General features: G+C 42.5%; 2 protein-coding genes across 2 annotated transcripts in view; one reads left to right on the top strand and one right to left on the bottom strand.

Annotated features, from left to right (window-relative positions):
- The window catches only part of LOC130876329 (ankyrin repeat domain-containing protein 36A-like), a 140998-nt gene that overhangs the window by 103576 nt on the left and 10355 nt on the right, over positions 1-27067 (top strand). Inside the window, exons 17-26 of the mRNA XM_057772858.1 lie at positions 885-1055; positions 3950-3983; positions 4353-4473; positions 4691-5037; positions 6066-6165; positions 12169-12370; positions 15411-15585; positions 16253-16323; positions 16733-16826; positions 21195-21298. Coding sequence (XP_057628841.1) covers positions 885-1055; positions 3950-3983; positions 4353-4473; positions 4691-5037; positions 6066-6165; positions 12169-12370; positions 15411-15585; positions 16253-16323; positions 16733-16826; positions 21195-21298 — 1419 coding nt within the window. The remainder of the gene's footprint in view (positions 1-884; positions 1056-3949; positions 3984-4352; positions 4474-4690; positions 5038-6065; positions 6166-12168; positions 12371-15410; positions 15586-16252; positions 16324-16732; positions 16827-21194; positions 21299-27067) is intronic.
- LOC130875972 (DNA fragmentation factor subunit alpha-like) lies at positions 13178-14450 on the bottom strand. The gene has a single exon (XM_057772324.1). It carries the CDS (start codon positions 14379-14381, stop codon positions 13542-13544), a length of 840 nt encoding a protein of 279 aa, XP_057628307.1. The 5' UTR covers positions 14382-14450; the 3' UTR covers positions 13178-13541.

The following is a 27067-nucleotide window of genomic DNA, read 5'->3' as shown; positions in this document are numbered from 1 at the left end:
AGAAAAGAGAATTTCGGCAGTCTATGGACAAATGCAGCCCTTTTAAATAGGATTAGAAGCTTGGCATGAAGTGTACAAAATTAGTCAAATTATTTTACACAAAATGAAAACAAATCACTATATTGTGATATTTGAACTGTGTATATTGATGTATTTTCAAATTAAGGTTTTGCCCCCAAAGATAGCTCCTCAGTTTTTCACTTTATCTTATATGTCTTGTGGTATTGTGATATTTAAAATTATTATATTTTAAAGCAAAATCTAATTTAGCACCTGCATAATTCCTGTGAGTATCAATCTTTTAGCATGGCATTCCTGTTAATGTGGTATTCATCTCTAGCTTATGTCTTTGTGTTTTAGGTTTTCCTGTTTAAGTTTATAGTTAATGCCTAGTCTCTGTGCTTACATTCTATCCCATGACTAGAATTTGTTTTCTAAATTTGTTTATTTTATATGTATGATGTTCTCCTGCATATATGTGTGCCATGGATGTACAGTGCCATGGGAACCAGAAGATGGTGATGAATCCCCTGGAGTAGAGATATAGGTGGTTGTGAGCCACCATGTAGGTGCTTGGAATCAAACCTGAGTCTTATGCAGAAGCAACAAGAGTTCTCACCTTCTAAAGTCCCTATAACTAGTTTTTCCACAATTTATGCCTGATGAGCTCTTTTGTTTTTACAAAAAGCCTTGTATATGCTCAGACGTAACTCTTGATTCATGAACTCATAGTCCTAGGTTTGCCTATGTTAAGAAGACTAGGACTTTCCTCGTCATTACCTGGTGTTTTCTGTTTTTACAACTACTAAATAGATTCGGATGGAGAAGAGCTAAAATGTTGCGCAGGTGTGCTAGAAATGTTGATGTTTTTGACTTTTTCAAAGGAGTGTTTCTGACTTGTGTATGAAAGAAATAAAGAAAACTAGAAGGGAAACACGGACCCCCAGACAACCCGCGATCACACCAGTATTTGAAAAGTCCCTTCCAGAAGCTGCTGGCCTGCTGCTGGCGAAGGAAGGCCACCATCTGAGTGAAATGGGCCGGGATGAAGGAAGGTAAAATCTGTCAATTCTTCACCTCCTGTGAAGGAATGCTAATGGGCTCCCTTTCCAAAATAAAGCAGTCATCACACTAGGGATAAGGCGCACCTCCCTGCCCGTGCTGCCGGAAGATGAAGGGGCAGACATGTGACTTTAATAAATGGCTGTCAACGAAGCCAGACAGTGCACAGGAGAGACAGGTCCCTGGAGAGCTTTTCCTCAGAAAAGTAACAGAGAAGTGGGTGGCAACTGGTAAAGAAGAGGGTGGAGTTTAAAAACATTTTTCCTTTTCCCTCTTAAAATGACCCTGTCTTAGGAGATCTTTGCACGAAGATGAAAGAGATCCAGTGTAGAAGGCAGGGAATATAGCTGAAATTTGTATGACAAAGTATTTGAAATCTTAATACATTGTATCACGCTAAGAGTAAACTGTAATTTGAGCTTGTATAAATGTAAATGCCTGTGTGCACACACAGAGAGAGACAGAGAGGAAAGAGATCATTCATGCAGAAACGATCAGAAAGGGAATGTGACTCTACTTGCCAATGGGAATGACGCCGTGAAGCGAGGCTGTGGAGGTGGAGAGATGGCTCTGTGACTAAGAGTGGCTGCTCATGCAAAGAACCCAAATTTGGTTTCCAGAACCCACACAGGTGGGGGCTTACAGCACCTGTAACTCAAGCTCCAGGGTGTCAGGTGCCCTCCTGTGACCTCCTTGGACACCAGCACTCACGTACACATACCCCACATAGACACACTTGGGCACACACACACACACATACACACACACACACACACACACACACATATATATATATATATATCATCAGATGTTAAAATAAGGCTGGAAGTTATAAAACAGCTATAAAGCAACTCTAACTTCTATAAAATAACAGAGTATTGAGACACCCAAGGCATGCTAAGAACTGAATCGTCTTCCGTGTGTTTTAAGAATCATCATGAGGAACCTTGGTTTTGTAGGCTTCCGGCTGCCCTTGGTTGAAGTTTCTCGGTTTAAAGGTTGTTGTATACATTCTGGAGATGAGCAGAGATGTTCCTTGTGTGCAGTAGCTAAGTAAACCGTTAACGGTGTGGCAGGGATTATTGTTGTTGAATAATAAAGTCAGTGCATGCGGAACTGTCTTTCATGAAGCTGTACAAACAGTGCTGCTGCTGTGCGTTGAGAGCTGAGCGAGGCTAAGGGGCCATGAGCAGTAAGACACATATTGAACTATTTTTTTAGATGTAACTTAATTTCATTGAAAACAGAATGACAAATTTGCCCTTCCCCCACCCCCGAATTCTGTTAATTTATTCATATTCTTCAAGCTTTGATGGCAGTATTGAACCTGGGGCCTCATGCTTGCTAAGCAAGCCCTCTGCCACTGAGCTCTGTCCCATGTATCTTGTGACTTGTTTTTTAACCACTAAACAGTCTTTCTAAGCCTCCCAGACTGACCTGGAAATCACGCTGTAATGTGTGGCTGAGTTTACAAGCCTCTGACACCATGCAGATTTCAGCCTTTGTGGTTAATTGCAAGATAATGAAGCTACTATTTGTAATTTTAACCACAAATGGCAAGCAAACATTGATTCCTTCGCTGGTATATTACTTCACAATTCCTGTTGTTTCCACAGCGTGTCGTGGCACGTGGCATTTATAATTTAAACAGTATCGTCCAACCCCAGCAGTTCCGAGGTTCACTTCTGAACCAATCGGTTCTCAGTGTACACTCACATGGTGGCTTGCCTTCCCCACCTCCATCCCCTTTACAATTATCTAGTTCAGCATCACACAGGTCGTGAGGGAAAGAACAGCCGAGACACACAGAGAGTGCTTAGGGTACCGTGCACCAACTGCATAGTAGACGGAGAACAGTAACTCCAGTTATGAAGAGGGGTGTCTCTGGGTGGGAGGCATGGCTCAGTAGGGAGGGAGGGGCTTCTCAGTAAGTAGGCAAGAGGATCCAGATTTAAGTTCCAGGTCAGAACGGTTTGTAACTCTAGTCCCAAGGGATCCAAAGCCCTTTTCTGGCTTCTGGGGGCACCAGGCACACATGTAGAGAAATAGATGCAGGCAGACCATTCATGAGCTTTGAATAAATAACTAAATAAATATTTGAAAAGGGGATTTCTCTAGAAGAGAACTTAAGTAATGCTTTCTAAATACGTTTTACTGTCTGTAATTCTGGTTTTGTCTTTTTATGACAATAAGACTGAAACCTTGTGCTGAAATGATAATTTTTTTCCATTTGGCTTTACTGAAAAACTTTGATCCAAATGTAATTCTTCATTACAATATTAGTAGTGTTCTAGTTTTATTTCTGTTGCTAGGATAAAATACCCAGGCAGCAGGAACTTAAGGGAGAAAGGGTTAATTTTGATCTCCCTATCCAGGCTACTTTGCATCACTGAGGGATTATCACAGTGCTAGGAGCCTGGACACCTAGTCCCATGACACCCAAAGTCCAGAGCAGAAAGGAATGCATGTGCAGTTTCTATATTCAGCCCCCTCTCTATTCATCTACAGTCTAGGATCCACTGTATGGGGAATGGTGCTGCCCACCATGGACTGAGTTTTCCCACAGTATTTAATGTTTAATCAGGACTGTGCACTATGGACATGACCTCAGGCCAACCTGATCTAGAAATCCCCACTGAGTCTCACCTCAGGTGACCCCGGTTGTGTCAGGTTGATAATTAGAACTAACTATTATTATTCATCCCTTAAGATTAACTTCTGTTTATAGTTGAATACACTTTAGAGGAAAGGATTGTACTTTAAATCAAATATAACTATTATGGATATGCGAAGTAAAATATAACTGTAGAGGCTGTTATATAAAACAACAGTGTTTGTGTTTTATATATTTAACATTTGCCTGAAAAGTTTTTATCCTTTTTTTAAGGCTGACAAAGAGACAAGCTAAAGAGAAGCACAAGGTACTGTAAACGAATAATCAGAAATGTAGTTTGATTGGTTGTGGGAGGAAAGCAGACCAGGGAACCTGGACTGCAGGCTGAGTGACATCACACTGGAGGAGCTACAGCTATCACACCTGCCATGGGCATCACCACAACCCTGAGCAGTGAGGATGTGAACCTGCAGCCTCCCCGTGCCCATTGCCAGGACTGCCCACCCCAAGCCTGCACCATGGGTGTCTGGTAGTGAGTCGGGCCTGTGAGTCCTCACAAGGGTAGTGTCTGTCCCACAGACATCATCGTGGCAAGGAAGGTTTTGGAAGCTGGGTTTTATTGTGTGAACAATAAGAGTTTCAACCAGAGGAGTGTGGCTATGTTTTTGTGTGCCAGGCTGCCAAAAAGGGTAACCCAGGGAGTCGCTCCTCCCTGGAGGCCGTGGAGACTGATGCTGAGGAAGGAAGAGATATGATCGCTGCAGATTTGCAGGTCCTGGTAGTTTCAGTTCAAGGCAGTAAATACGCAGCGGATCTTATCCATTCTAGAGACTGTCCGTGGCCCAGGCTCCTTCACACAATTTACCTGCAAAATTAGCAGAATCATGAGCCTGGGGGGAGGGAAATGAGGAGCTGGAGAATGTTCCCAAAGTTGACTGAAGAAGCCTGTAAAAGCCCAAAGTCAGGCAAAGGTTTCCAGTGTCTGCATCTGTAACCATGTGACATTCACTGCAGCATCCCAGTGTCTGTATCTGGTCACCCTAGGACGTCCACTGCAGCATCCCAGTGTCTGCATCTGGTCACCCCAGGACGTCCACTACAACATCCGCTTTTCTGCATCTGATCACCCTAGGACGTCCACTATAGCATCCCAGTGTCTGCATCTGGTCACCCTAGGACGTCCACTGCAGCCCCAGTGTCTGCATCTGGTCACCCTAGGACGTCCACTGCAGTATCCCCTTTTCTGCATCTGGTCACCCCAGGACGTCCACTGCAGTATCCCAGCCCACTGCGCAAGGATGAGCAATGGAGGGGTGCTACAAACCAGGGTACAGAGGAACAAGCTGAACAGGGAGACCCAAGTATGTACTTGGAATGTAGGCCATGATTCTTGAGGAGCCTCCCCCTTGCCTGAGACAGAGAGAAAGGCAATGGAGAAGATGAAGGGAATCAAATGAGACCCTGTGTTGGTAGGCACCGCAAAGTTCATCCATCCTGTTGAAACTTCAGTTAGAACACAGATGCCCAGAGATCCCCAAACCAGGACTGCAAAGAGCAAAAGAGCTTGTTCACCAGCTCTGCAGGTCCAGCTGACTGGCTAGGTAAAGCCAGGCTTACCCTTTCTACACAGCCCCTCTTAGTCTAACACCAACAAGACAGGAAGTGAGATTCCAGCAGAAGTGAAGGGAAACCGTCCTGTGAGTCAGATAGCTAGAAATAACAGCTTTCTCTGTATGCTGTGAGGCTTTGATTGTTTATACTTAATCCTAATTTGTCCTAAATGCTTAACTTGGCTTAAGGCCTGGAGAGATGGCTCAGAGTTTAAGAGCACTGACTGCTCTTCTGGAGGTCCTGAGTTCAATTCCCAGCAACCACAGAGTGGCTCACAAGCATCTATAATGGGATCTGGTGCCCTCTTCTGGCCTGCAGGAATACAAGCAGGCAGAACACTAAAAATAAATAAACTTTTTAAAAAGATAGGTTATCAAAGACAATATAATGTTGTATCAACTGAAATATATTAGGGAGGTAACTCAAAAAGACTTTTGCAAAGGAGTTAATGTTTTTGAAAAAAGAAATCAAGAAACAGGAGACGCAAAGGCTGGGTGTGGTGGCATACACCTTTAATCCCAGAGACAGGCAGATCTCTGTGAGTTCAAGGCCAGTTTGATCTCATAGAAAGTTCTAGGCCATAGTAAAATCCTGTCTCTAAAATGATTAATTATTAATAACCAGGAGATGTTACTCAGAGTTTCCTTTGACAAAATCAATTTTATCTAGAATTACATTTCTGCTTATGCATTTTGTCAAAGTTTAAAGCCACCACTTTTCTGTATTTACTACATACTCCAGGAATTCAGGGACGTTTTGAAATAGTGCTGTTTTACAGATGGAAACCCAAGTAAATCAAGTTAATGAAATGAAAGAAGTCAACAGCCGAAGTCAGCCTTCTGCGACAGCCGCAGGAAATGCAACAGCCGCAGGAAATGGTGAGTAGCCCCGTGCTTGCCGTGAGTCCATCTGCGGCTCAGTGAGCGCTGTGAAGGAGCATGAGACAGGGCGCTGTGTGAACAGGAGGCATCTGCTGCATCTGGGTCCTATTTATGCATCCCTCAGTCCTGAGTCACAGAACACTGAAGTGTCTGTATTCTGGGTCCCTAGGCGATGCCCTCTCTACCATTCTAGACAGAGAACCACCTCAAATCCCAGCAGAAGAGCTCTGTGGACGCCCACTGCGCCGCACCTGTTGTGAGAGGCATCTGCAGCCAGTGGAGCGGGCTGTAATAACTGTAGAACTCCACCTCTTTGAACTTGATCCATCTGCCCCTAGAACTCTCTATTTTGAAAATTCGGAACCTGTCATATGCTGTCACTTCTCATGGCCAAGAGGTCGCTCTCCCTGACTGCTCTAGCTTTCTGTGGGTCTCTTGTCAGTCCACTACCCTTAGATGTTTGTTACAGTCCCAGAGCCATGTGTTTTCAGTCACTCTGCTGGGGTCTTCTTGACCAAAATAAATTACATGTACATAAATTACATGTGCCATGTGTTAGGTGTCTGAAGGTTTAAACACATACTTCACCACCATTGTCAACATGGGTAACAATGTATCTTCCTCCACCGCTATTTCTTCAATTGTCTTCTATTTTCCTATTAAGAAGCTACTAATTTATCTTGAAAAGTACATGAATCATTTTCTACTTTCATTACCAACATAGGAGACTTAAATTCCTCTGTATTTTTGCATAGTATTATCATGGGCCTTTTTTATTTCCACCATTCTAGTAAGTGGCTATTGTGAATATCAGTGTCGTTTTTTTAAACAATATTTTTAGTACTTCTTTGAGAATTTCATATGATGTATTTTGGTCATATTACCCATCCTTCCCCAGCTCCTTGCATAAACCACCCTCCTCTCCATTTCCCCCGAGCTTTGGGTTTTGCTCCTTCTACCCCATGATGCCCAGTTAGTCTTGGGGCTGGGAACTGCCTTGTCATGTTTGTGACCTGCCAGGGGGTCCCATCATTAAAGAAAACTGACTCTCTTTCTCTCCCCACCACTATCAAACATCAGTAGCTCCTGAGCTAGCAGTGGGATCATATGTTCGCTTTCTCCTAATGCTGAGATTTTTCTTCTGCTTGAGGTCGTGCGTGTCTTTTGCATACCATGACAACCATTATGGCTTCATATGTGTAACTGCCCTGCTATGGCCTTGATGTTAGCCACAGTCTCTGCCTCTTGGGATTTTCCAGTCACTCTTCCTCAAAGACCCCTGGGGAGGGGTGTGATGTGTGTGCCCCCATGGAGCCAAGCTCTCCACAGTCTCACACTCCCTCCATGTTGACTATCTGAGAGTCTGTATTAATCACCATCTACTGCAAGGAGGAACTTCTCTGATGAGGGTTGAGAGATGCTCTGATTTATGTGCACAGCAGTAAGTCATTAGGGGTCGTCTTAACGCTATGTTCCTTTAGCAGAGCAATAGTTATAGATTCTTCCTTAGGGCCTTCCTCTTTCAGATTCTTCCTCTGACCTACCCAGCTGCAGATTCTTGGTGCCTTTAACAGTGCCAGGTATTGATTCCACCTCATGGCGTAAACCTTAGATCCAATCAGAAATTGGTTGGCTCATCCAATGACATTCATGCCACTGTTTGTCCAGTAGGCACATCTGTCAGGCCGGTCATTGCAGGCTGCAGGGTTCACAGCTGGGTGAAATGACTACACTTCTCCAGTCGCACGCATGGCGCCTTCTAGTACCGTGAAAGCTAGCCATTGGGATGAGGCCTCCAGCTGAGTACCAGCTTGGTTTGTCCATGTTGTTACTCAAGTTTGTGCTGTCTTCAGCAATATGGTCTTACTGTCAAGCCAAGAGTATTGGCAATAGAGGCCCCCACTGGCCAACAACTCAAAAAGAGGTAACCTATTCCTGATGTGGAGATTTTTATTTGTTAGCACAGGGTGTCTAGTTGGGCTTTGTCACCTCCCCCATCAGTGTTATTTTTAGATTCAATGTTAAGCTTCTTTTCCATGTATTTATTTTCTGTGTGTGCATGTGTGTGGTTCTGGGGATTAAGCCTAGGCCCTTGTGCACGCGAGCCATATGCTGTACCACTGAGCTATAGCTCCAACTCTAGTTACTGTTTTACTTTGAAAGACTCTTGGTCAGGCTGGTGCAATGGCTCAGAGGTTAAGAGCACTGGCTGCTCATCCAGAGGTCCTGAGTTCAATTCCCAGAAACCCCATGGTGACTCACAACCATCTACAGTGGGATCTGATGCCCTCTTCTGGAGTAAGGTTTGTACATGCAGACAGAGCACTCATACATAAAATAAGTAAATCTAAAAAGAAAAGAAAGTCTTGCAAAGTTTCTCAAGTGACCTTGAGTTCCCGGCCTGGCTCAGGTACTAAATGACCTTTGCTACTCCTGCCCCAGCCTCCTGGGTAGCTGGGATTACAGACCTGTGGTACTGGTTTCCTTTGTCACTTTGATGTCCCATGCAAATGAAAGCACCTGGATTTATTTCAGCTCACACTTCTAGATCCCAATCCATCAACAATGTTCCTGACTCTCATGGGTTCACACTCAGCTAGCTTTTCTTACACAGTCTGGATTGCCTGTCTAGGACAGCACAAGCCACAGCAAGCTCTGCATCCGGCACCAATTGGCAATCAAGGCCATGCCATACAGAATGCCCGCAGGCCAGTCTGATGGCGTAGCTGAGGTTCCTTCTTCCCTGGTGAGTCTACGTTATCTGAAGTTTACAGTAGAAACTAATCACACATTAGGCCTGAATTGTTTATCTTCTTTAATAAACTGTCTTTTCGATACTTTTGTCAATGTTTATTAAATTTTAATCATTAAATTCCAATTTGATCTTTTTATCTTCAGGGAACACATTTCTCATTGCTTAAATTGTTTTGACTTAATAAGCCTGTAACAGTTTCTTCTGGTCTTAGTGGGTGTATTGACATGAGGAGACATACTTATGCTCCACACTGTCCCACGGACTGTCTGCTCTAATCCCTTACTGAGTAGGCGGGTTTCAGATGGTGTCTGTGAATTTCTTTGGGCACTGTGACCAAATTTTGTGTCTTGTGTTTGTAAACTGTCCCTGAATGCACAAACTGAGCAGGACACAACCTCCTGGCTGTATCCTCCCCATCCATGCTGGAATGTTGACTGTCTTGATTTTCTTCAGGTCTTATGCAGATATTCAGGGTTGGTGTGAGTTCATGGCCCTGCACTGCATTGCAGTTTGAAACTGAATTTATGTGTATGTGTGCATGCCTGAATGTATGTATGCTCACCATGTGTGTGTGGTACCAGCAGAGGCCAGAGGATGGCATCAGATCCCCTGAAAGTGGAGTTACAGGTGGGTGCTGGGAATCCAGTTCAGGCCTTCTGCAAAATCAATCAGTAGTCTGAACCTCTGAACATCTCTCTAGCACTTAGGTAATTGTTGTTGTTGTCTGTTGCTGTTGTTGTTACAGGGTAAAGATGTAGCTTACTTTTTATTCAGCCTGACAATCTGTCTTTCTGAAGTTTTCAATCATGTTCATTCTACATAATTACTTGAATCTATTGAGTCTTCAATAACATTTTACTGGACATAGAAGTAGCAACCACTGACAATTCAAAATTTACAAGCATCTTTAGGCTTCTAAAATAGAACTCCTAGGGAACTGTTGTTGAACGGAATTCTTAGCGATAACACAAATGGCCGGCGGACCCAGCTTCTGTGTGGGAGAGCTATGAGAGGTCCTTTGGATTGCAATCGCCAATCTGAGAGACAAACTGCTCTAGACAAACTTCTCTAGACAGGTGCCCTCCGCAGTGTGCAAATGCCCTCCCATGGGGCTTAGCAGGAAGAGCAGGAGGCAGTGTTAGGTCACTGCAGCAGTGCAGTTGGAGAACATGGCTTTGTTACCTTAGTTTTTATGTCTTGACCTCAGGTCATTCCCCTTAGGGGCAGAAGTATGTTCATAACTCCAGTCAACTGCTTGCTATGGCCGCCTATGTTTCCTTTATTAACAGATTATAAGATATACTGTTTTCAATGTATATTTTATACATTCATGACATGCATCCTAAGTTTTTTCAATATTCCTATGGTATGTGGTTCTGTGAATTTTTCAGATTATGTGAAACCTCAATGCATTTCAAAAAACACAATGTGTACATAGACCAACACTGTTTGAACATGCCTTGTTCAAGTGTAAACTGTAGTTAAATTTGTTCACAGCCGTGATGTTTAGTTCCTGTTGATTTGGATTTGTTTGAGCTGTACTGCTCCTGGTGTGTCTCTTTCGCTCTGCCTCTTGGCTTTGTCTCAAGATGTAAGTTCTGGGATACTGCTCCAGTACTGTGCCTGCCTCCTGCTGTGCTCACAGCCACGACAGTCAGTGGACTCTAACCCTCTGAAAGTTAGCCCCAAATTAAAATTTTATAAGTTGCCTTGATCATGGTGTTTTATCACAGCAATAGAGAAGTAACTAAGACAGCTACATTTAAGTTACATTAAACAGCTGCACCCTTCCTAATCCTGTTCACAGTTCTCTGCAATGTGGACAGAACCTTTTTGCTAACCTATTGTACCCTAACTTAAGATTTTATTCAATTGTTTGCTGGAAGTGGACACTCTCCAGGCAGTCCATGGGCTCTGCAGTTCCCTGGAAGCTTTCCAGGTCTTTCCATCAGTTGCAGATGCTTCCTGCACCAGCGTTTGTCATCCTCTGCTGTTGAAGGGGTCGCAGATCTGCAGTGTCCTGCCACACTGCTCTCTTCCCTCCTGCGTTCTGCCCTGTGATCTCTGCAGACTCACCTCCCTCACCACAGAGAATCCAGGAGACTCGACATCAGTTCGGTATCCTTGTTTTCTGCCTGGACCCTCACTTTACAGGGAGAGATGACACTGGGAGACCTTTCTCATCTGTTTTCTGTCAATCATAGATTGTTATCATCATAATCCATTATCTTAAAAATTGTCAAAGAAAATATTTTGGCTGTTTTGGCTTTCTTGTTTCATGTTGAAATGCAATCCGTATCTGTTACAGCACCTTGACTGGAAGTAGATTGCAATGGAATCTCCATAAACGAACGGACCAGCTAGAGAGCTTCACCTTCTCCGTGTCAGATTCCAGCTCATCCTCCATTTCTCAGGGTAGCTTTTTCCTCCTTGACACATCTGCCTTGAGCTCATTTTATATTAATTTTCATAGGTGATCATAGGACTGTCTCTTTCAGTGTTTATCTGAATATATAATGCTCATTTATCTAAATATATAACATTCATTTATCTGAATATATAATGCACATTTTGTGTCATTTCTCCTCTAGATTTGAAACTAAACAAAAATGAGGTGTATTAGTCAGGGTCCTCTGGAGTGACAGAACTCATAGAAAGAATACATTTATATAAAGGAAATTACTAGAATGACTAACGGGCTGTAGTCCAGCTAGTCCAACAATGGCTGTCTACCAACAGAAGGTCCAGGAATCCAGTGGTTGTTCAGTCCTGGATGAACTGAGCTGGCCCTCAGCATATGCTAGAACCCTGAAGACGCAGGCTCTAACGCCAGTGGAGGAGTGGACTTGCTAGAGAGCAGGCAGGCAGAGAGAGCAGGCTTCCTTCTCCACATCCTTCCTATCGGCTTCCAGCAGGAGGTGTGGTCCAGATTAGAGGGGCATCTTCCCACCTCAGAAGGTCTGGATTAGAAGTAGGTCTTCCCACTTCTAAATTATTTAACTAAGAAAAACGCTACAGGTGTGTCTACTGATTTGGCTTTTAGTCAACCCCAGATGTAGTCAGGCTGCTGGGGGGGGGGGGGCACCACACAAGGTCTCGCTTGTTTTATCTGCAGGATTCCAGCCTACGTTAGAGGCACATGGTGCTTGTTGTTCAGCGTATGAGTGGCTGATGTGAAGACGTGGTCCCTATGTACAAAATATGCCCGTGTGTAATTTATTCTCGAGCTGTCCTCTCTCATACAGACTCTAGCAGCCTGCTGAAACTCTGGGATATGATTCATTCGTATGAAAGACTGATGGAGCTTAAGAACAGCCACTGTGAACTGCTTACAAGAAAACTTGAGAACATGGAAAACAGGGCTAGCGGAGTGCAGAGAGAACAAACGGAAACAAAATCCTGGTTACCGCATAGAGGAGGAGAATGGGAAGACCTCTGCACTTTGAGGCATGGTATCTTATTTTGTTTTTTTAATTAAAAATTTTATTTTCATGCTATATGTATATATGTGTGTGTGTGTGTGTGTGTGTGTGTGTGTGTGTGTGTGTGCCTACATGTGCATCTGTGTACCACAGGCATGCAGTGCCCCCAGGGGCCAGAAGAGGGAGGACATCAGATTGCCTGGATCTGGAGTTACAGATGACTGAGCCACTCTCTGAGGGCCAGCAATCCAACCCGGGTCCTGTGCAGGAGCAGTCAGTGTTTTTCTCCATTGAGCCATCTCTCCAGCCCTGTGACACCTTAGTCTTGCAGAAACAGTTGAGCCATCATATTGTGTTGTAGATCTGAAGTAGAATTCTCATTGCTGGCGTAAGGTCTAGTGCCCTAGAGGAGGAGAACATTTTCAGTCCTGTGGAGTGTAGAATTATAGGGGAAAGTGGAACCAACTCATTTAGGTATGCGCATTTTAAATAAATATAGTCACAATTTTTAAAACTGAAATTCAAGTGGCTATGATGAGTTCCATTATTCACTCAGGACTGAGAATTTGTGATCATTCTCAGAACTTTCTGTTACAATTGATGCTATAAGAAATACCATTTGGACTTTATTTTCTAAATTTCTAAATATTTTGGAAAAATCATCCATATATAATTACTTGTTCAAAGTATAGGAATCATTTTTAAAGGCTTGGATCAATACAGTTACTTGTTCTAAAGAAAGTTTAATATTTATTGATAGCTCCAGCCAAAGAGTATGAAAGAATCATCTCTCAACTCAAATATTTTTTTTTATAATATAATATTAGGCTTTAATAATTAAAAGACTTACAGAACCAAGGTTCCCGGCGAAGAACAGGAAAGCAAAAGGGAAGGCGGGGAGCACACCAGGAATATTTATTAGTAAGAAATATCCTCAGGGGACCCCGCCCTACAAGCAAGGTGATTGGCTGGGGGGGCTTCCCCTACATAGAAGGACACTGAGCGGCCTTTCTGGAGGGCGTGGCCACCTCTGCTACAACAGCATCCTGGAAGGCAGGAGGTAGAGCAGCGCGGAGGCAGTACAGTGGGAAGGGAGGTTGTTCACTGCTAACAAAACCAAGGGCTTCCTCAGCAAAGCGTGCTTCCGGTGGAGCTACTTGGGGTCTTGTCTGGGGCGTTTGGGGCTCTGCTGTTCCTCAGGCAGAGGATCCCTCCCCACCGAGACATTCCTCCAAATCCTGACTAGATAAGCACCGCTCTGGGGCAGGCTTCTCCTTCAGCACAGTGAGGATCTGGCTTGTAAGTGCCACTTCGGAAGCCATCTCTTTGCTGATGCCCGTGTCCACCGCATCCACTTCTCCACCGAGGGCGGCTTTGGGCTCTTCCTGGTTGGAGAAGATGGCGCCCTCCTTCTCCAAGGCCCGGAGATACAGTTCTAGGAGCTGCTTGGACTGGCGGGCCTCCTCTCTCTGGTCAAGCGCCTCCTGGAGCGCGTCCTGGAGCCGTTCCACAGTGGCACAGCTTTGGCAAAGCTCCTGAGCCAGTTCTGAACACGGGATGTCAATGAGCACTTGGAGGTCCTCTTCTGAGAACAGGATGATGCTGGACAGGTCCTCTTTCAGCTGCCTGGCCACATTCTTCCACTTCACCCCGGCTCCGCTGTCTGTTTCGTCGGCATCAAAGGACTCTTGGGAAACCCAGGCTGTTCCTCCATCCGAATTGTTATACGTCCACTTTTCATTACAGGCCAATGCCACAAACCTGGTATTGGAAGGGAGACAAAGGAAGTAGTCGTCATCGTCCACTATTGTGCCGTCCTCTGCCAGGACCAGGGTGACTGGTGTCAGGGACTCATCAATGGCCAGTACTTCGCAAGCTTTGCGCCTCAGCTCCTCGAGGCAGGAGGCCGCCACGCCGTGCTGATCGCGGTTGTGGTTGCGGCGCAGCAGACACGGCTTGAGAGGCCGGATATCGTCCGGGTCCGGGTCCGGGTCCGGGACCGGGTCCGTGTTGCTGGCTCCCCGCGACAGTGCCATCCTCCTCAAAGTGCAACCTGATAGACTGGGAAATCGCGGGCAGTCCAGAGCCGTTTTCCAGGTCTCGGGCACCCCTCCTCCTGTGGCCTGTCGGGAGATGTAGTTCTCGCCACAACAAGTGACATGAGAGCAAGGCACGCCGGGAGATGTAGTGCTGGCTAATCGCGTGCGTTTCAGGGCACTACCGGAGTCCTGTGGTTTCTGGAGTGTTCTGGAGTGTTTCCATCTTCGTCAGTGTTGTGCTTCTCCGCGGCCTGTTCTTCTTCTTCTCAGGGGAGTATTCTTCTCGGAGACGAAAGGAGGACGCAAGACACAACAAAACCCTCGTGGCGAGGTTTATTGCAGCGTGTGCAACAGTGAAGGGAGAGAAGGGAAAAGCTCAACTCAAATATTTTTAAACATACTCTTGAATTATTTACTTATTTACATTGCTAGGGATCCAACAACGGTAGTCATGAATGACAGGCCCTCTAGAGGCTGTTAACCCTAGGCCCCATCTGTACTTTTAACACAAATAAAATAAAAAGAAAGTGGAGATCACTGGTTAATTTATTAAGTATATCTCTTTCATACATTGATAAAATTAATTCATATTTCTATGAACTACAATGCTGTTGAATGAGGAGGTCATGTATTGTTCACAAAAGATCATCAAGCTTCCTTTGCAATAAATAATACTGAGATATGCTTAAAGTGTTAGCAACAAACAGAATGAGAGATGACGGATACTAAATTCCTCCTCTGAGTCTTGGGTTATGGCTACAGACAGAGCCCAGTGTATGAACATCTGGAAGTTCTCCTTTGCAATGAGAATCATTTGAGGCACATCTGGTGAGGCACATCTGGTGAGGCAATTCTGGTGAGGCACATCTGGCACATTGTATGATGATGACATTTTATTTCAAGTCAACTTACTCAGTTATTTTGAAAGGTAATAAATCAATAAGTTGGTCTGTTAGTAAAATAAAATCACATCCCACGATGAACGTTTTTCCTAAAAATTAGTTGTAATATGTTTTAATACTTCAGGTTCCCCTTGAAACCAGGTGAGAAGCTAGAACATGCTGCGTCCATGTTTCAACAAGAGAAGATGCAGTTGAGCAGAAGAGAGGAGCAATACAGTGAAGATGTGGAACAGGCCCAACAGCCAGAAATCGGGAAAATGATTGCAGACGCAAAGGCCATAGAAAACGATTTGAGACAGGTAAATTCATTGTGAGTAAAAGTCGATATTTCTCAGGGCTTGATATTAGTTGGCTTGCTTCAGTTTTATGTGGTTTTAGATACTTGTGACTAGCAGAAAATTATCAGGAAAAAAAAGTATTGCTTGCCAATTCATCACTGAAAATAAGAAAGCATGCGGTTACACCAACTTGAGACTTGCACCTCATCAATGAATTAAAAGTAGGAAGATTAAATTTAAATAGTTATCCCAAACTATAGCTAAAACAGAACATCTCTCAAATCATTTCCTAAAACAAACATCTTGTTTTCATCTAAAATATCATGTTAGTTTTTATCATCACTAGCATATATATTCCTGTGATCATTCATATATATAAGTCAGTTTTCCAAATTATGGGTTTTGAGGTATTTCTGGAAATTCAGACATACAAATTTCCATATTTTACCAGTTGTATTAATTTGCATATCCAGTAATACCCAATAATACGTGCCTCAGTGTTAGAGTAAACATCCGTTAATTTTCTGTAGATGGCAGATAATATTGATTTGGGCATGGTAGAAATAAAGTCCTGCTGTTACAACTCAGTTAATTCTACAGTTACAGAGCAGACGTTCCCATGGGCAGTGTTCAGGGTAAAGGGCAGACCGATGGTCTTAACAGCTTCCTCTTTTATTGCTCGTTTTAGTTGCAGGGACTACAGAATCAACTCTCAGAGACAGCACAGAGTTCTGGGAAGACGCAAGCCAGCTTACAAAGGTATAAAGCAGGGTGGCGCATGGATTCCTGTGAGCTCTGCAGAAAGAACAGTGTAGTATAGGAACTCTAACCCTTATGCTAATGAATGCCCTTTGGGGAAGCCAGGAAACTCGTTCAGAATTATGATGGTTGAAATGCATTGTTTAAGTCTTGGATGTAGCTCAGCTGGACAGCTTGGTATGTCTGTGTGTACCAAGTTGAAGGGTTTAGTTCCAAACCCTGCAAAAAATAAATGTGCAAATTTACAGTATTATGCACATTATCCACAAAACACAGCAGGAAGAAGATGAAAATTTCCAAACCACATGCTTTTCAGACATTAATAATGAAATTATTCTTTCAGATATTAGTTCAGGAATTGTGATGTTTTTAAAACTATATATGCAAATCAGTACCAAATGCATTTTAGGCTTGAAATTCGACTTTCCAAGTTAAAAATTACACTGAGGGAGCAATCAGCAAAGCTTGAACAGATTCAGAATCAACTGCTGCACGAAGGTTTGGTGAGTCTTGTTTCCTTCTGCCATACTAAAAATGTCTTCTCTAGGTGGGTGTTCATGCTGTAGTCTCTTCTGTCTGGGTAGTAGAGCCCTCGCTGGCCATCACTCAAGTAGAATCCTAGACAGAAGATTCCCTCCTGATTCCCAAGCTGCCTTCCCAGCTTCACCATCACATGACGACAGCGTGAATGCCACCTGGAGCCCCTGTAACCTGGTAACTCTGAAAAGCAGGTGCTGTGTGGGTCCGTTGTTAGTGACAACATCACAGAAACTGGGGCTCTCAGTCTTCCACATCAGGAAGGGGCACTGAAAAGTAATTCGAGATTTCTTAGAAACTGGCCCCATTTATTCCGATGCTTTTCACACAACAGAAAGGAGAATATGTTGAAGGGTCTTCTGTGTATGAGAATGCCAAGGACATCCTTCTACTCAGTGTCGGACAGAAATGTACTGAATTGAAACAGTGAAGTTTGAGAGTTGTATAGCAGGATTTCAGGCCTATTTAGCTTATTCAAAAAGAATGAGGCAGGGGCTAGACAGATGGCTTAGCAGTTAAAAGCACTTGATGCTCTTTCAGAGGACCCAGTTTTCATTCCCAACACCCACATGATGGCTCAAAACTGCTTGTAAGTCCAGTTCTGTGGGATCTGATACCATCTCCGAGCTACAGGGACACAAGGCATGCACACAGTACACACGAAACATTTCTATGCATAAAGTAAAATAAACCTTTAAAAATGAGGCATATTTTACAGGTTTGCCCCAAAATGTATAAGGAATTAGGCTTAGAAACAATAGCCTCTTGGGAGGCCTACTATAACTCAAAAAATAGATGAGCTTTTACCCCCGGCTCCATCAGCAGCCATTAACTACCCAGAGTGTCCTCAATATGCCAGAGATTACCAGAGCTGATATTTTACATATGCAATTTAACAGTTTTGTGCAAATTGTCTGGGGTGGGTGGAAAATGGCCTCCAGCTATATAGTTGTTTAGTTTCCACCTGAAAGGGAATTTCAGAACATTTACCCCAGGCTGTCAGTGTAGCAAAGGAAAAGAAAGGGAAACGGCTGGTGATGTGTGCATGAAAACTATCTATCCATCTAAAACTGTCTACTACCTAAAAAGAGAAGCAAGGCAGAGATTCTGGACCACAGCTCCACATTGCCAAAGTCTGAAAAGTGTGGCTTTCAAAGTAGTGCCAACCAAAACCAGCAGGAAATGTACACCATGTGCATCTCCGACGGAATCCGTGCAGTAGGGGATGATGGGTGGTAATCCACAAGGACTGGGCTAGAACACCATGAGCATCTCCGATGGAATCCATACAGAGGCCCAGGTTCCATTCCCAGAACCTGTGTGGTGTTCCCAACCATCTGTAACTCTGGTTCCAGGGGAACTGATGCCCTCTTCTGGCCTCCATGGGTATCAGGTACACACACATACATACAGACTCTCACACATGTACATAAAATAAAACAAATCCTTTTTAAAATCAGATTTTAAGTTAGTAGAAGGTGCTGGATGACAAAAAGATTTTTAGATAGATTGTGTGTTAAGGAATTTTGGAACCCACTGGGAGGGTTAAGTCAGGATGGTAGGGAATCCCGAGGAATCAAGCAGAATTTTATACTGTGTAGTGTTAGCATGAAGACACTTCTTAAAGAAAAATAGTAAGTGAAGAAGAAAATTTCAAACTTCCAGGAGAATTCTTCCAGAGAATGAATATTTTCTCTTCCTAAAGTCAGGTGAGATGACTTAACAAATTATAAGAATGTAAATTCTGCTGGTATTGGCTTAAACACAGACAGGTGAACCAATAGAATCAATTCAAAGACTCAGATACTAATCCACACAACTATCAACACCTGATTTTTGACAAAAGCTGAAATTATATAATGTTATATGATGGATAAAAGAAAGCATCTTCAACAAATGGTGCTGACATAACTTGATGTCAACATGTAGAAAAATGCAAATAGATCTATATCTATCCCCATGCACAAAACTCAAGTCCAAATGGATTAAAGACCTCAATATAAATCTGACCACACTGAACCTGATAGAAGAGAAAGTGAGAAGTAGCTTTCAATGCATGGGCACAGAAGATCACTTCTTAAATATAACACCAGTAGCACAGACACTGAGAGCAACAATAAATAAATGGGACCTCCTGAAACTGAGAAGCTTCTCTAAAGCAAAGGACACAGTCAATAAGACAAAAAGGCAGCCTACTGAATGGGAAAATATCTTCCCCAACCCCACATCAGACAGAGGACTGATCTCCAAAATATATAAAGAACTCAAGAAATTAGTTAATCCAGTTAAAAAATGTGGTACAGATCTAAACAGAGAATTCTCAACAGAATAATCTCAAATGGCCAAAGACACTTAAGGAAATGTTCAACATCCTTAGCCATCAGGAAAATGCAAATCAAAATTACTCTGAGATTCCATCTTACACCTCTCAGAATTGCTAAGATCAAAAACACACTGATGACAGCTTATGCTGGAGAGGATGCGGTGTAAGGGGAACACTCCCCCATTGCTGGTGAGAATGCAAACTTGTACAACCACTCTGGAAATCAGTATGATGGTCTCTCAGAAAATTTGAAATCAACCTACCTCAGGACCCAGCAATACCACTCTTGGACATATATCCAAAGGATGCTCAATCATACTACAAGGACATTTATTCAACTATGTTCATAGCAGTATTATTTGTAATAGCCAGAACCTGGAAACAACCTAGATGCCCCTCAACCCAAGAATGGATAAAGAAAATGTGGTACGTTTACATAATGGAGTCCTACTCAGTGGGGGAAATAAAAAAGATATCTTGAAATTTGCATGCAAATGAATGGAACTAGAAAACACTATCCTGAGAGAGGTAACCCAGACCCAGAAAGATAAACATGGTATGTACTCACTTATAAGTCGATACTTGCTGTAAAGCAAAGGATAATGAACCTAGTTCATGATCCTAGAGAAGCTAAGCAACAAGGTGAACCCTAAGGAAAATATATATGGATTCCCCTGGGAAGGGGAAATAGACAAGATCTCATGACAAAATTGGGAGCACGGGGGTTGGGGGGAAAGGGAGGTTGGGAGGGGAGGAGGAGGAGAGAAGGGGAGGGGGAAGAAGAACTTGAGGGAATGGGATAGTTGAGATGGGGGAAGGACACAGATAGAGAGCAAGAAAAGAGATATTTTAATTGAAGGAGCCATTATGGGGCTAGCAAGAAACCTGGCACTAGAGAAATTCCCAGGAATCCACAAGGATGACCCCAGCTAAGACCCTAAGCAATATTGGAGTGGGTGTCCAAACTGGCCTTGCCCTATAATCAGATTGATGACTATCTTAAATGTCACCACAGAACCTTCATCCAACAGCTGGTGGAAACAGAGGCAGAGACCCACAGTGAAGCACTGGGCTGAGCTCCCAAAGTGCAGTCAAAGAGAGGGAGGAGTGAGGATATGAACAAAGAGGTCAAGACCATGATGGGGACACCCAGTGAAACAGCTTACCTGAGCTAATGGGAGCTCACCAACTCTGGCCAGACAGGGAAGGAATCAGCATAGGGCCAAACTGGACCCTCTGAATGTGGGTGACAGTTGGAGGCTGAGGCAGACTGAGGGGCCACTGGCAGTGAGACCAGGATTTACCCCTACTGCATGTACTGGCTTTTTGGAACCCATTCTCTTTGGAAGGACACCTTGCTCAGCCTAAATATAGTAGGGAGGGCCTTGGTCCTTCCTCAAAGCACTGTACTGTACTTTACCCTATCTGAGGAATGGATGGAGGTGGGGTAGGAGGGAAGGTGGAGGGAATAGGAGGAGGGGAGGGAGTGAGAACTGGGATTGGTAGGTAAAATAAAAAAAAGATAGTTTGTTTTCTTTTAAAAAAGAAAAAGAAAACCACACACCAAAAAAATGTAAATTCTATAAAAAGTAATGATGAGGGGGACTTGAGAGATGGCTCATCAGTTAGGAGCACTGGCTGCTCTTCCAGAGGATCCAGGCTCAGTTCCCAGCACCCACTCTGGTGGCTCACAACGATCTGTAGCTGCAGCTCCAGTACCTCCGACGCCCTCTTTTGGCCTCTGCAGGCTCCTGCACACACGTGGCATGCATCATACACATGAGCACACATGGGGTGGGGCAAGTAAAAAATTATAAATTTCTTTAAAAATTAATGATAAATATATAAATAGATGAGAGCCGCTTTTGAGAAGTTATTTTTTGATTTGACCCTAAGTGGAATGCTACAGACTTGTACAAAAGCATTTTACTCATAAGTTTATAAAAGATGATTTTATAAAATAAGACTAAGACTCCTGATTTTTTTTAATATTTTTATAATTTTTTTAAAGCTTGGAGATGAAACAAAGAAGCTCGTTCAGCAGACACAATCTCTAGAATGTGCTCTGGAAAAACAGATGTATAAAAGTGAGGAATTGATGATAGAGCTAACTGGGTAAGATCTTGAATTTTAAATCTTTTCAGTCATTAATTAGTTTTGTCATAATTTTTATTATTTCATATTTTTGAGGATTTCATATATGAGTGCCATATTTGCTTTTTATTTTCCCTTCCTCTGACTCCTCTCCTGTCCCCCAATTCTCTCCCAAGTTCATAGCCTCTTTTTCTTTTATTTTTATTGTTACATATGTGTGTGTATGTATGTATGTATAAATACAACCTCCTGGGTTCACTTCATATTGTTCCTGTGCATGTATTTTAGGGATGAGCACTTGGTGTTGTAACTTATGTATATGAGTGTTATGTCTGCATGCATGCCTGGTGCCCACCAGAAGAGGGTCTTGGCTCCCCTGGAACTGGAGTTGCAGGTGGTTGTGAGCTGTTATGTGAATGCTGGGACCCAAACTCACGTCCTCTGCAAGAGCAGGGAGAGCTCCTAAGCCTAGGGTCATTTCTCCAGCCCTTGGATTACATCTCAGTCGGGTTCTTTGGATGCTATTCTACAAACTGCTTGTAGATTGTCAAGGTTGTTCCTGGGATTGTCTATCAATAAAAGATGGAGGTATTGGGGGATCTTGCCTCGGTAGATCTGTGATAACTTTTCAGTGAAAGTCAGTTTGAAGAGCTTTGAAGCTGGAGTGACCCTTCTGATTTGACCTTAGTAAGGATAGCAATAGTCCTACCATCTATAAGAAACATAGTACAGTCAAATATACATACTGAGAATGGAAGGATGGGGGACATACAGCAAGCAAATGGGAGCTGGAAAACAATTAGGAGCATCTAAATGCTCATCTGACTGAGTGGTATTTAAGACGAATTTGAAGAGATGGCAAAGACCATGCAAATTAACAAATTCTCTTTCAAGAATACAGAACACTTGTAAACAGACGTGCATGTGATGCCCAGGCTCACAGTTTAAATAAACCTAAAAACTGGGCTAAGTTGAAAGGTAGATCAAGATGGGCTTAAGAGACTCCTGCAGAATACTCCCACTAACAACTGTGGACTATCTAGACGCCCATATCATATTCCCAAAGATAAGAAAAGAAAATCTTGATAAATACAAAAAAAATCAAAATGATTTCTTGATTCTTTCGGGATCACAATGGAATGGACTTGAAATCAGTAGGAAGTGAAATGGCAGCTCCTTGACAAATCCGTGGGCACTGAGCAGAACACTACTGAATAGTGAGCATTCCTTCAACCACTGCGCTTAAACTCCCGTCCTCCCTCAGGGCTTTTTGCGTGCTCTTCCTCTTCTTCTCGTGTACCAGAGTAAACAACTACCAGCGTGTATTTGCATCTCGCAGTGGCATTTGTATATAAGTATGTTTTTCTGCTTTACCCCAGTTACTAATCTCTGCATTACAGATAATCTTTAATAACTTGTGTGTGTTTCATGCTAAAATGGATAGTAATGATTATAAAAAACACAAATGTTGCTCTAACACTTATTCCTCATGTGATATAAATGTCATGAATTTTTTTTCTTAATATTATTTATTAAGTTTATAATTTACCCAAGAGTCATAGACTATCTAACAAAAACCCTAACACCAGACACAGGAAGCCCATTTTTGAGTTGTTGGTCAGAGTTATCCAAGAGACTCCAAAAACAGTATAGACTGTGGATACTGACCTTGGATATTTCCTAGAGGTTATAAGTAAGTTTCTATTGTGGAAAACACCAAGCACTTCAAACACAGGGTGTTGTAGGAGGTTGCTTGTTCATTCCAGGTTGCTCAGATCCAAAATAATCACACAGAAACCATATTATTTGCAATACTGTTTGGCCAATAGCTTAAGTGTATTTCTGGCTAACTCATAACTTAAATCAACCCATCTCCTTTAATCTGTGTACTGCCACAAAACTGTGGCTTACAGGCAAAGTTCCAGCATCTGTCTCCAGTGGGGATACATAGCTTCTCCTGACTCCACCTTTTTTTCTCCCAGCATTCAGTTTATTTCCTCGCCTAGCTCTATTCTGCTAAGCCACTGGCTGAAGCAGCTCCTTTATTCATTAACCAATAAAAGTAACACATAGACAGAAGGACCTCCCATACCATTTCCCCTTTTCTGTTTAAATAAAAAAGGAAGGTTTTAACTTTAACATAGTAAAATCACTTATAACAAAACAGGTATCAAGCAAGAATTACAGTTACAACATTTATATCTACTTTATCTTTTATCATAACTAAGAAAAACTATAATTATCTATTTTTCAACTCCATCAAAGACTCCAGAAGGATATAATATTACCCAAGTAAACAAGAAGTGCATTGTAAGCAACTTCCAAAACTCTAGAATTGACAGAGACATCTCGCTACCTGGACAGTCACCAAAGTTCTTCTGTACCCTTGGGGCATCCATCTTCAGCCCACAGGCCTATAGTATCCAGCAGACTTTTCCATGAAGCATGAAATTTCAAAGACAGTTCTGCCTATATTGGCAGTTTGTCAGTCAGTTTCTTTTGTGTCCTGCAGAATGTCTGGCAGTCACTTTCATGAAGCAGGATCCCTGAAGGACTGTCTCACCTTTAGGCAAGATTCATCAATCATTTCTCTGTGGGTCCTGCATATCCAGTTCACACAGCATAACATCAAGCAGTCCAGGCAAGAGCAGTTTCTTGCCCAAATGGCTAATTAACTCCATAAGAAGGCTCTTTGATGCCCATTGTCCTCTTGAAGTAATTAGTGCTGCCAGGAGCAGATGTGTCTCATTGTCATGAAAAGTCCTAAGTTATTAAACATCTTAAATACTATATTCTGAAGATCTTTGAAAGATTTGAAGAATCTCTATTCATCTGAAATATATCTCTGTACATCTAGAAAACCTAATTAACATTACTACAAGCTTGACTATTATAGATGACTATCTATTAACCTATATTTATTAATTATACATTACATTTTTTAATGAGCTGGACAAACACAATACCTTAATCAAGATCAGAAATACATATACACAGTATAACAAAATTGACCTTAAATTTGTATCAATAAACCAAGATCCATACCAATGCAAATCTCTATAGCATATCTCCCTTTAAATGTAAACAAACATTTATGGACAATATTTGGGAATATGGATGTAGTTCTCTCCAAACTGCTTCCTGCTTTTCGTTGAGGAAAATAATTCTTGGGGGTATTCAAGGCAACCTTTCAGGGGGTCTTGGTCCATCAAACCACATTAGTATAGAATTAATCCACAGGTTCTCATCCTCTGTGGAAACAAAAGCAGAACCTTTTTTCCAAAGCAACATATCCTTAGACTCAAATTTTGAAGTCAAAAAACCTTTTAAAAATATATGTTATTTTAGCTTAGCAGTCCCCAGAATCAAATGTCTCTGTGCAGTCAAAAAAAAAATTCAAAGAAAACACAATAATATACATAATCCAGACTCTCTGTATATATTCCATCTTTACATGGCTTATTTTTCTTTATTTTTATTACTTTTTCTACAAGTTTACTCTGTCTCTTTAAAGACTCTGTTTTATTTTTTTAACCATTTTCTTCTTTTTATAACTCTATATTCTTTTTCTTCTCTCTCCCAAGCCTACTTAAATTTTTTATACACACTGTGTCTCATTTAGAGCTCGTTATGTCTGAATCTATCCTTATTGTGTATCTGTAATCCTTTTCTGACCAGAAAGGCTTCTTAAAATGTTAGGGCCAAGGATGCTTTGCCTTTTGGCTCTGCCCAGTCCAACATGTTGGAGGCATGTTCACCATCTCTGCTAGCTGTGCACACCGCCCCAGCTCCAAGTATGCAGTGGGTCTATGTCACTCCGTTAAGTGGTTTGTAACACATTGCTCACAAACCCCATTTAAATGCTCTGCCTCCTGAAAGAGCCAGAGTTCAGGTGGCAACAAGCCCAGGAAGCCACAGTTTCAAAATCATGTGGGGCTTTTTGTTTTAGTTTGGTTTTTTTGTTTTCTACTGCTGAATCAGGAAAACCTCTCTTAAAGGAGCCATGACCAGCAAACAGAGCCCATCCCGAAAAAAAAAAATGAGGCTAAACTTTGTTTTTTAGTGTCTAGAATTCCTTTCCAAGCCCTCTCAGGTTTTATGTGGATTTAGCTAGTACACAATGGAGCACCAATCTGTTGTAGGAGGTTGCTTGTTCGTTCTCAGCCATTCAGACCTGAAATAATCACACAGAAACCATATTATTTGCAAGACTGTTTAGCCAATAGCTTAAGCGTATTTCTGGCTAACTTATATCTTTAATTAACCTATCTCCATTAATCTGTGATCTGTGTATCATCATGAGGCTGTGGCTTACTGAGTAAAGTTCTGGCATCTGTCTCCAGCAGGGCTACATGGCTTCTCCCTGACTCTGCCTTCTTTCTCCCAGCATTCAGTTTAGTTTTCCCTGCCTAGCTCTATTCTGCTAAGCCACTGGCCAAAACAGCTTCTTTATTTATTAACCAATAAAAACAACACATAGACAGAAGGAACTCCCACACCAACAGGGTCCAGGAACCCCTGAGCTGGAGCTGACCTGAATGCCTCCTCCCTATCTTTTCTGGTATCAGAAGGTGCTATGAAAGATTTCAAGGAGGGAGAACAACAATAATCCTACCTAGCTGGGATGCCTATGAACTACAACAACCCGCACAACACAATATCCGTAAGGGTGCAGTAGTGGTATGACTACTTTAGAGGAAACCAACAGTTCTCTTAAGGCCCACTCAACAAAAGGGGAATCATGCCTGGTATGGAAACCTAAGCAATCACACAGGGTAAGTGAAGTCATGGATCTTGGAGGAACACCTACAACCACTACTTTACTAAACCAGTGTGATTCCTTACTATGTTCTGGACATTCCTCTTTACACCCACAAATAAGTGTAGCTCTTACACCTCTTCAAAGAAATGTCTCTTTGCAATAAACAGAGACAATTACAAAAAAATTCACAACTGATCAAAATGCAAAGAGCAAGTGATTGTGTGGTGCCCAGTTTCAGCTGGTGCATCTTAACTTACCTCCCGCACCTAAGACTCAGGAATCAGGGCAGAGGAAGAGTGGAAAGGCTATAAGAGACAAAGGAACATGGAGCTTGCTGTGAGATGGAGTGTCAACAAGCTGCAGCCATGAACTCTCGTCAGCATGACACACTAACATGGAAGAGGGAGCCTGTAGAGCCTCAGCTGCAGGCCATAAGAAATGCTGGGAGTGGAGGAAACAGTCTTCCCCAGGGAAGAGCCCTCCACCTGGCTGTCCAATACAAGTAACATTAGATGTGCTGAGCAGGTATATGTATATATTTAGAACTAAATACATGTGACAATTTTTAAAAAAAATAGAAGCCATGAATTTAAGAAAGAGAAAGAGGGGTACATGGGAAAGGTTGGTGGGAGGGAAAAAAAGGAGAAAAACTATGTAATTCTATTTTAATTTTAAAAAATAAGATTATAATTTCAGGCAGGAAAGATGGCTCCATGGTTAAGAGCACTTGCCGCTCTTCCAGATGACACAGGTTCAGTTGCTACTACCCACATGGTGACTCATAACCATCTGTAACTCCAGGCCTGGAGATTGGGCATCCTTTTGCAGCCTCCATGAACATGAGGCACACATGTGGTGCACATACATACATGTAAGCAAAACACACGTGCACAAAAAAATTTACTTAAAGATTATAATTTCATTAAATGCTTTCAAATCATTTTAGGCTGAGACAAATGAGATATTCATAACTTACAGTTTTGCTCCTTTTATGATATTGCATATTGTCTGCTTAAATTATTAAATAT

This window comes from Chionomys nivalis, chromosome 6 (assembly GCF_950005125.1).
Source record: "Chionomys nivalis chromosome 6, mChiNiv1.1, whole genome shotgun sequence".
Lineage (NCBI taxonomy): Eukaryota > Metazoa > Chordata > Mammalia > Rodentia > Cricetidae > Chionomys > Chionomys nivalis.
This window is presented reverse-complemented; position numbering and strand designations above follow the sequence as displayed.

What these genes read in the sequence shown, in the direction of transcription:
- LOC130875972 (XM_057772324.1), bottom strand. Translation starts at nt 14,381, where the DNA reads ATGGCACTGTCGCGGGGAGCCAGCAACACGGACCCGGTCCCGGACCCG.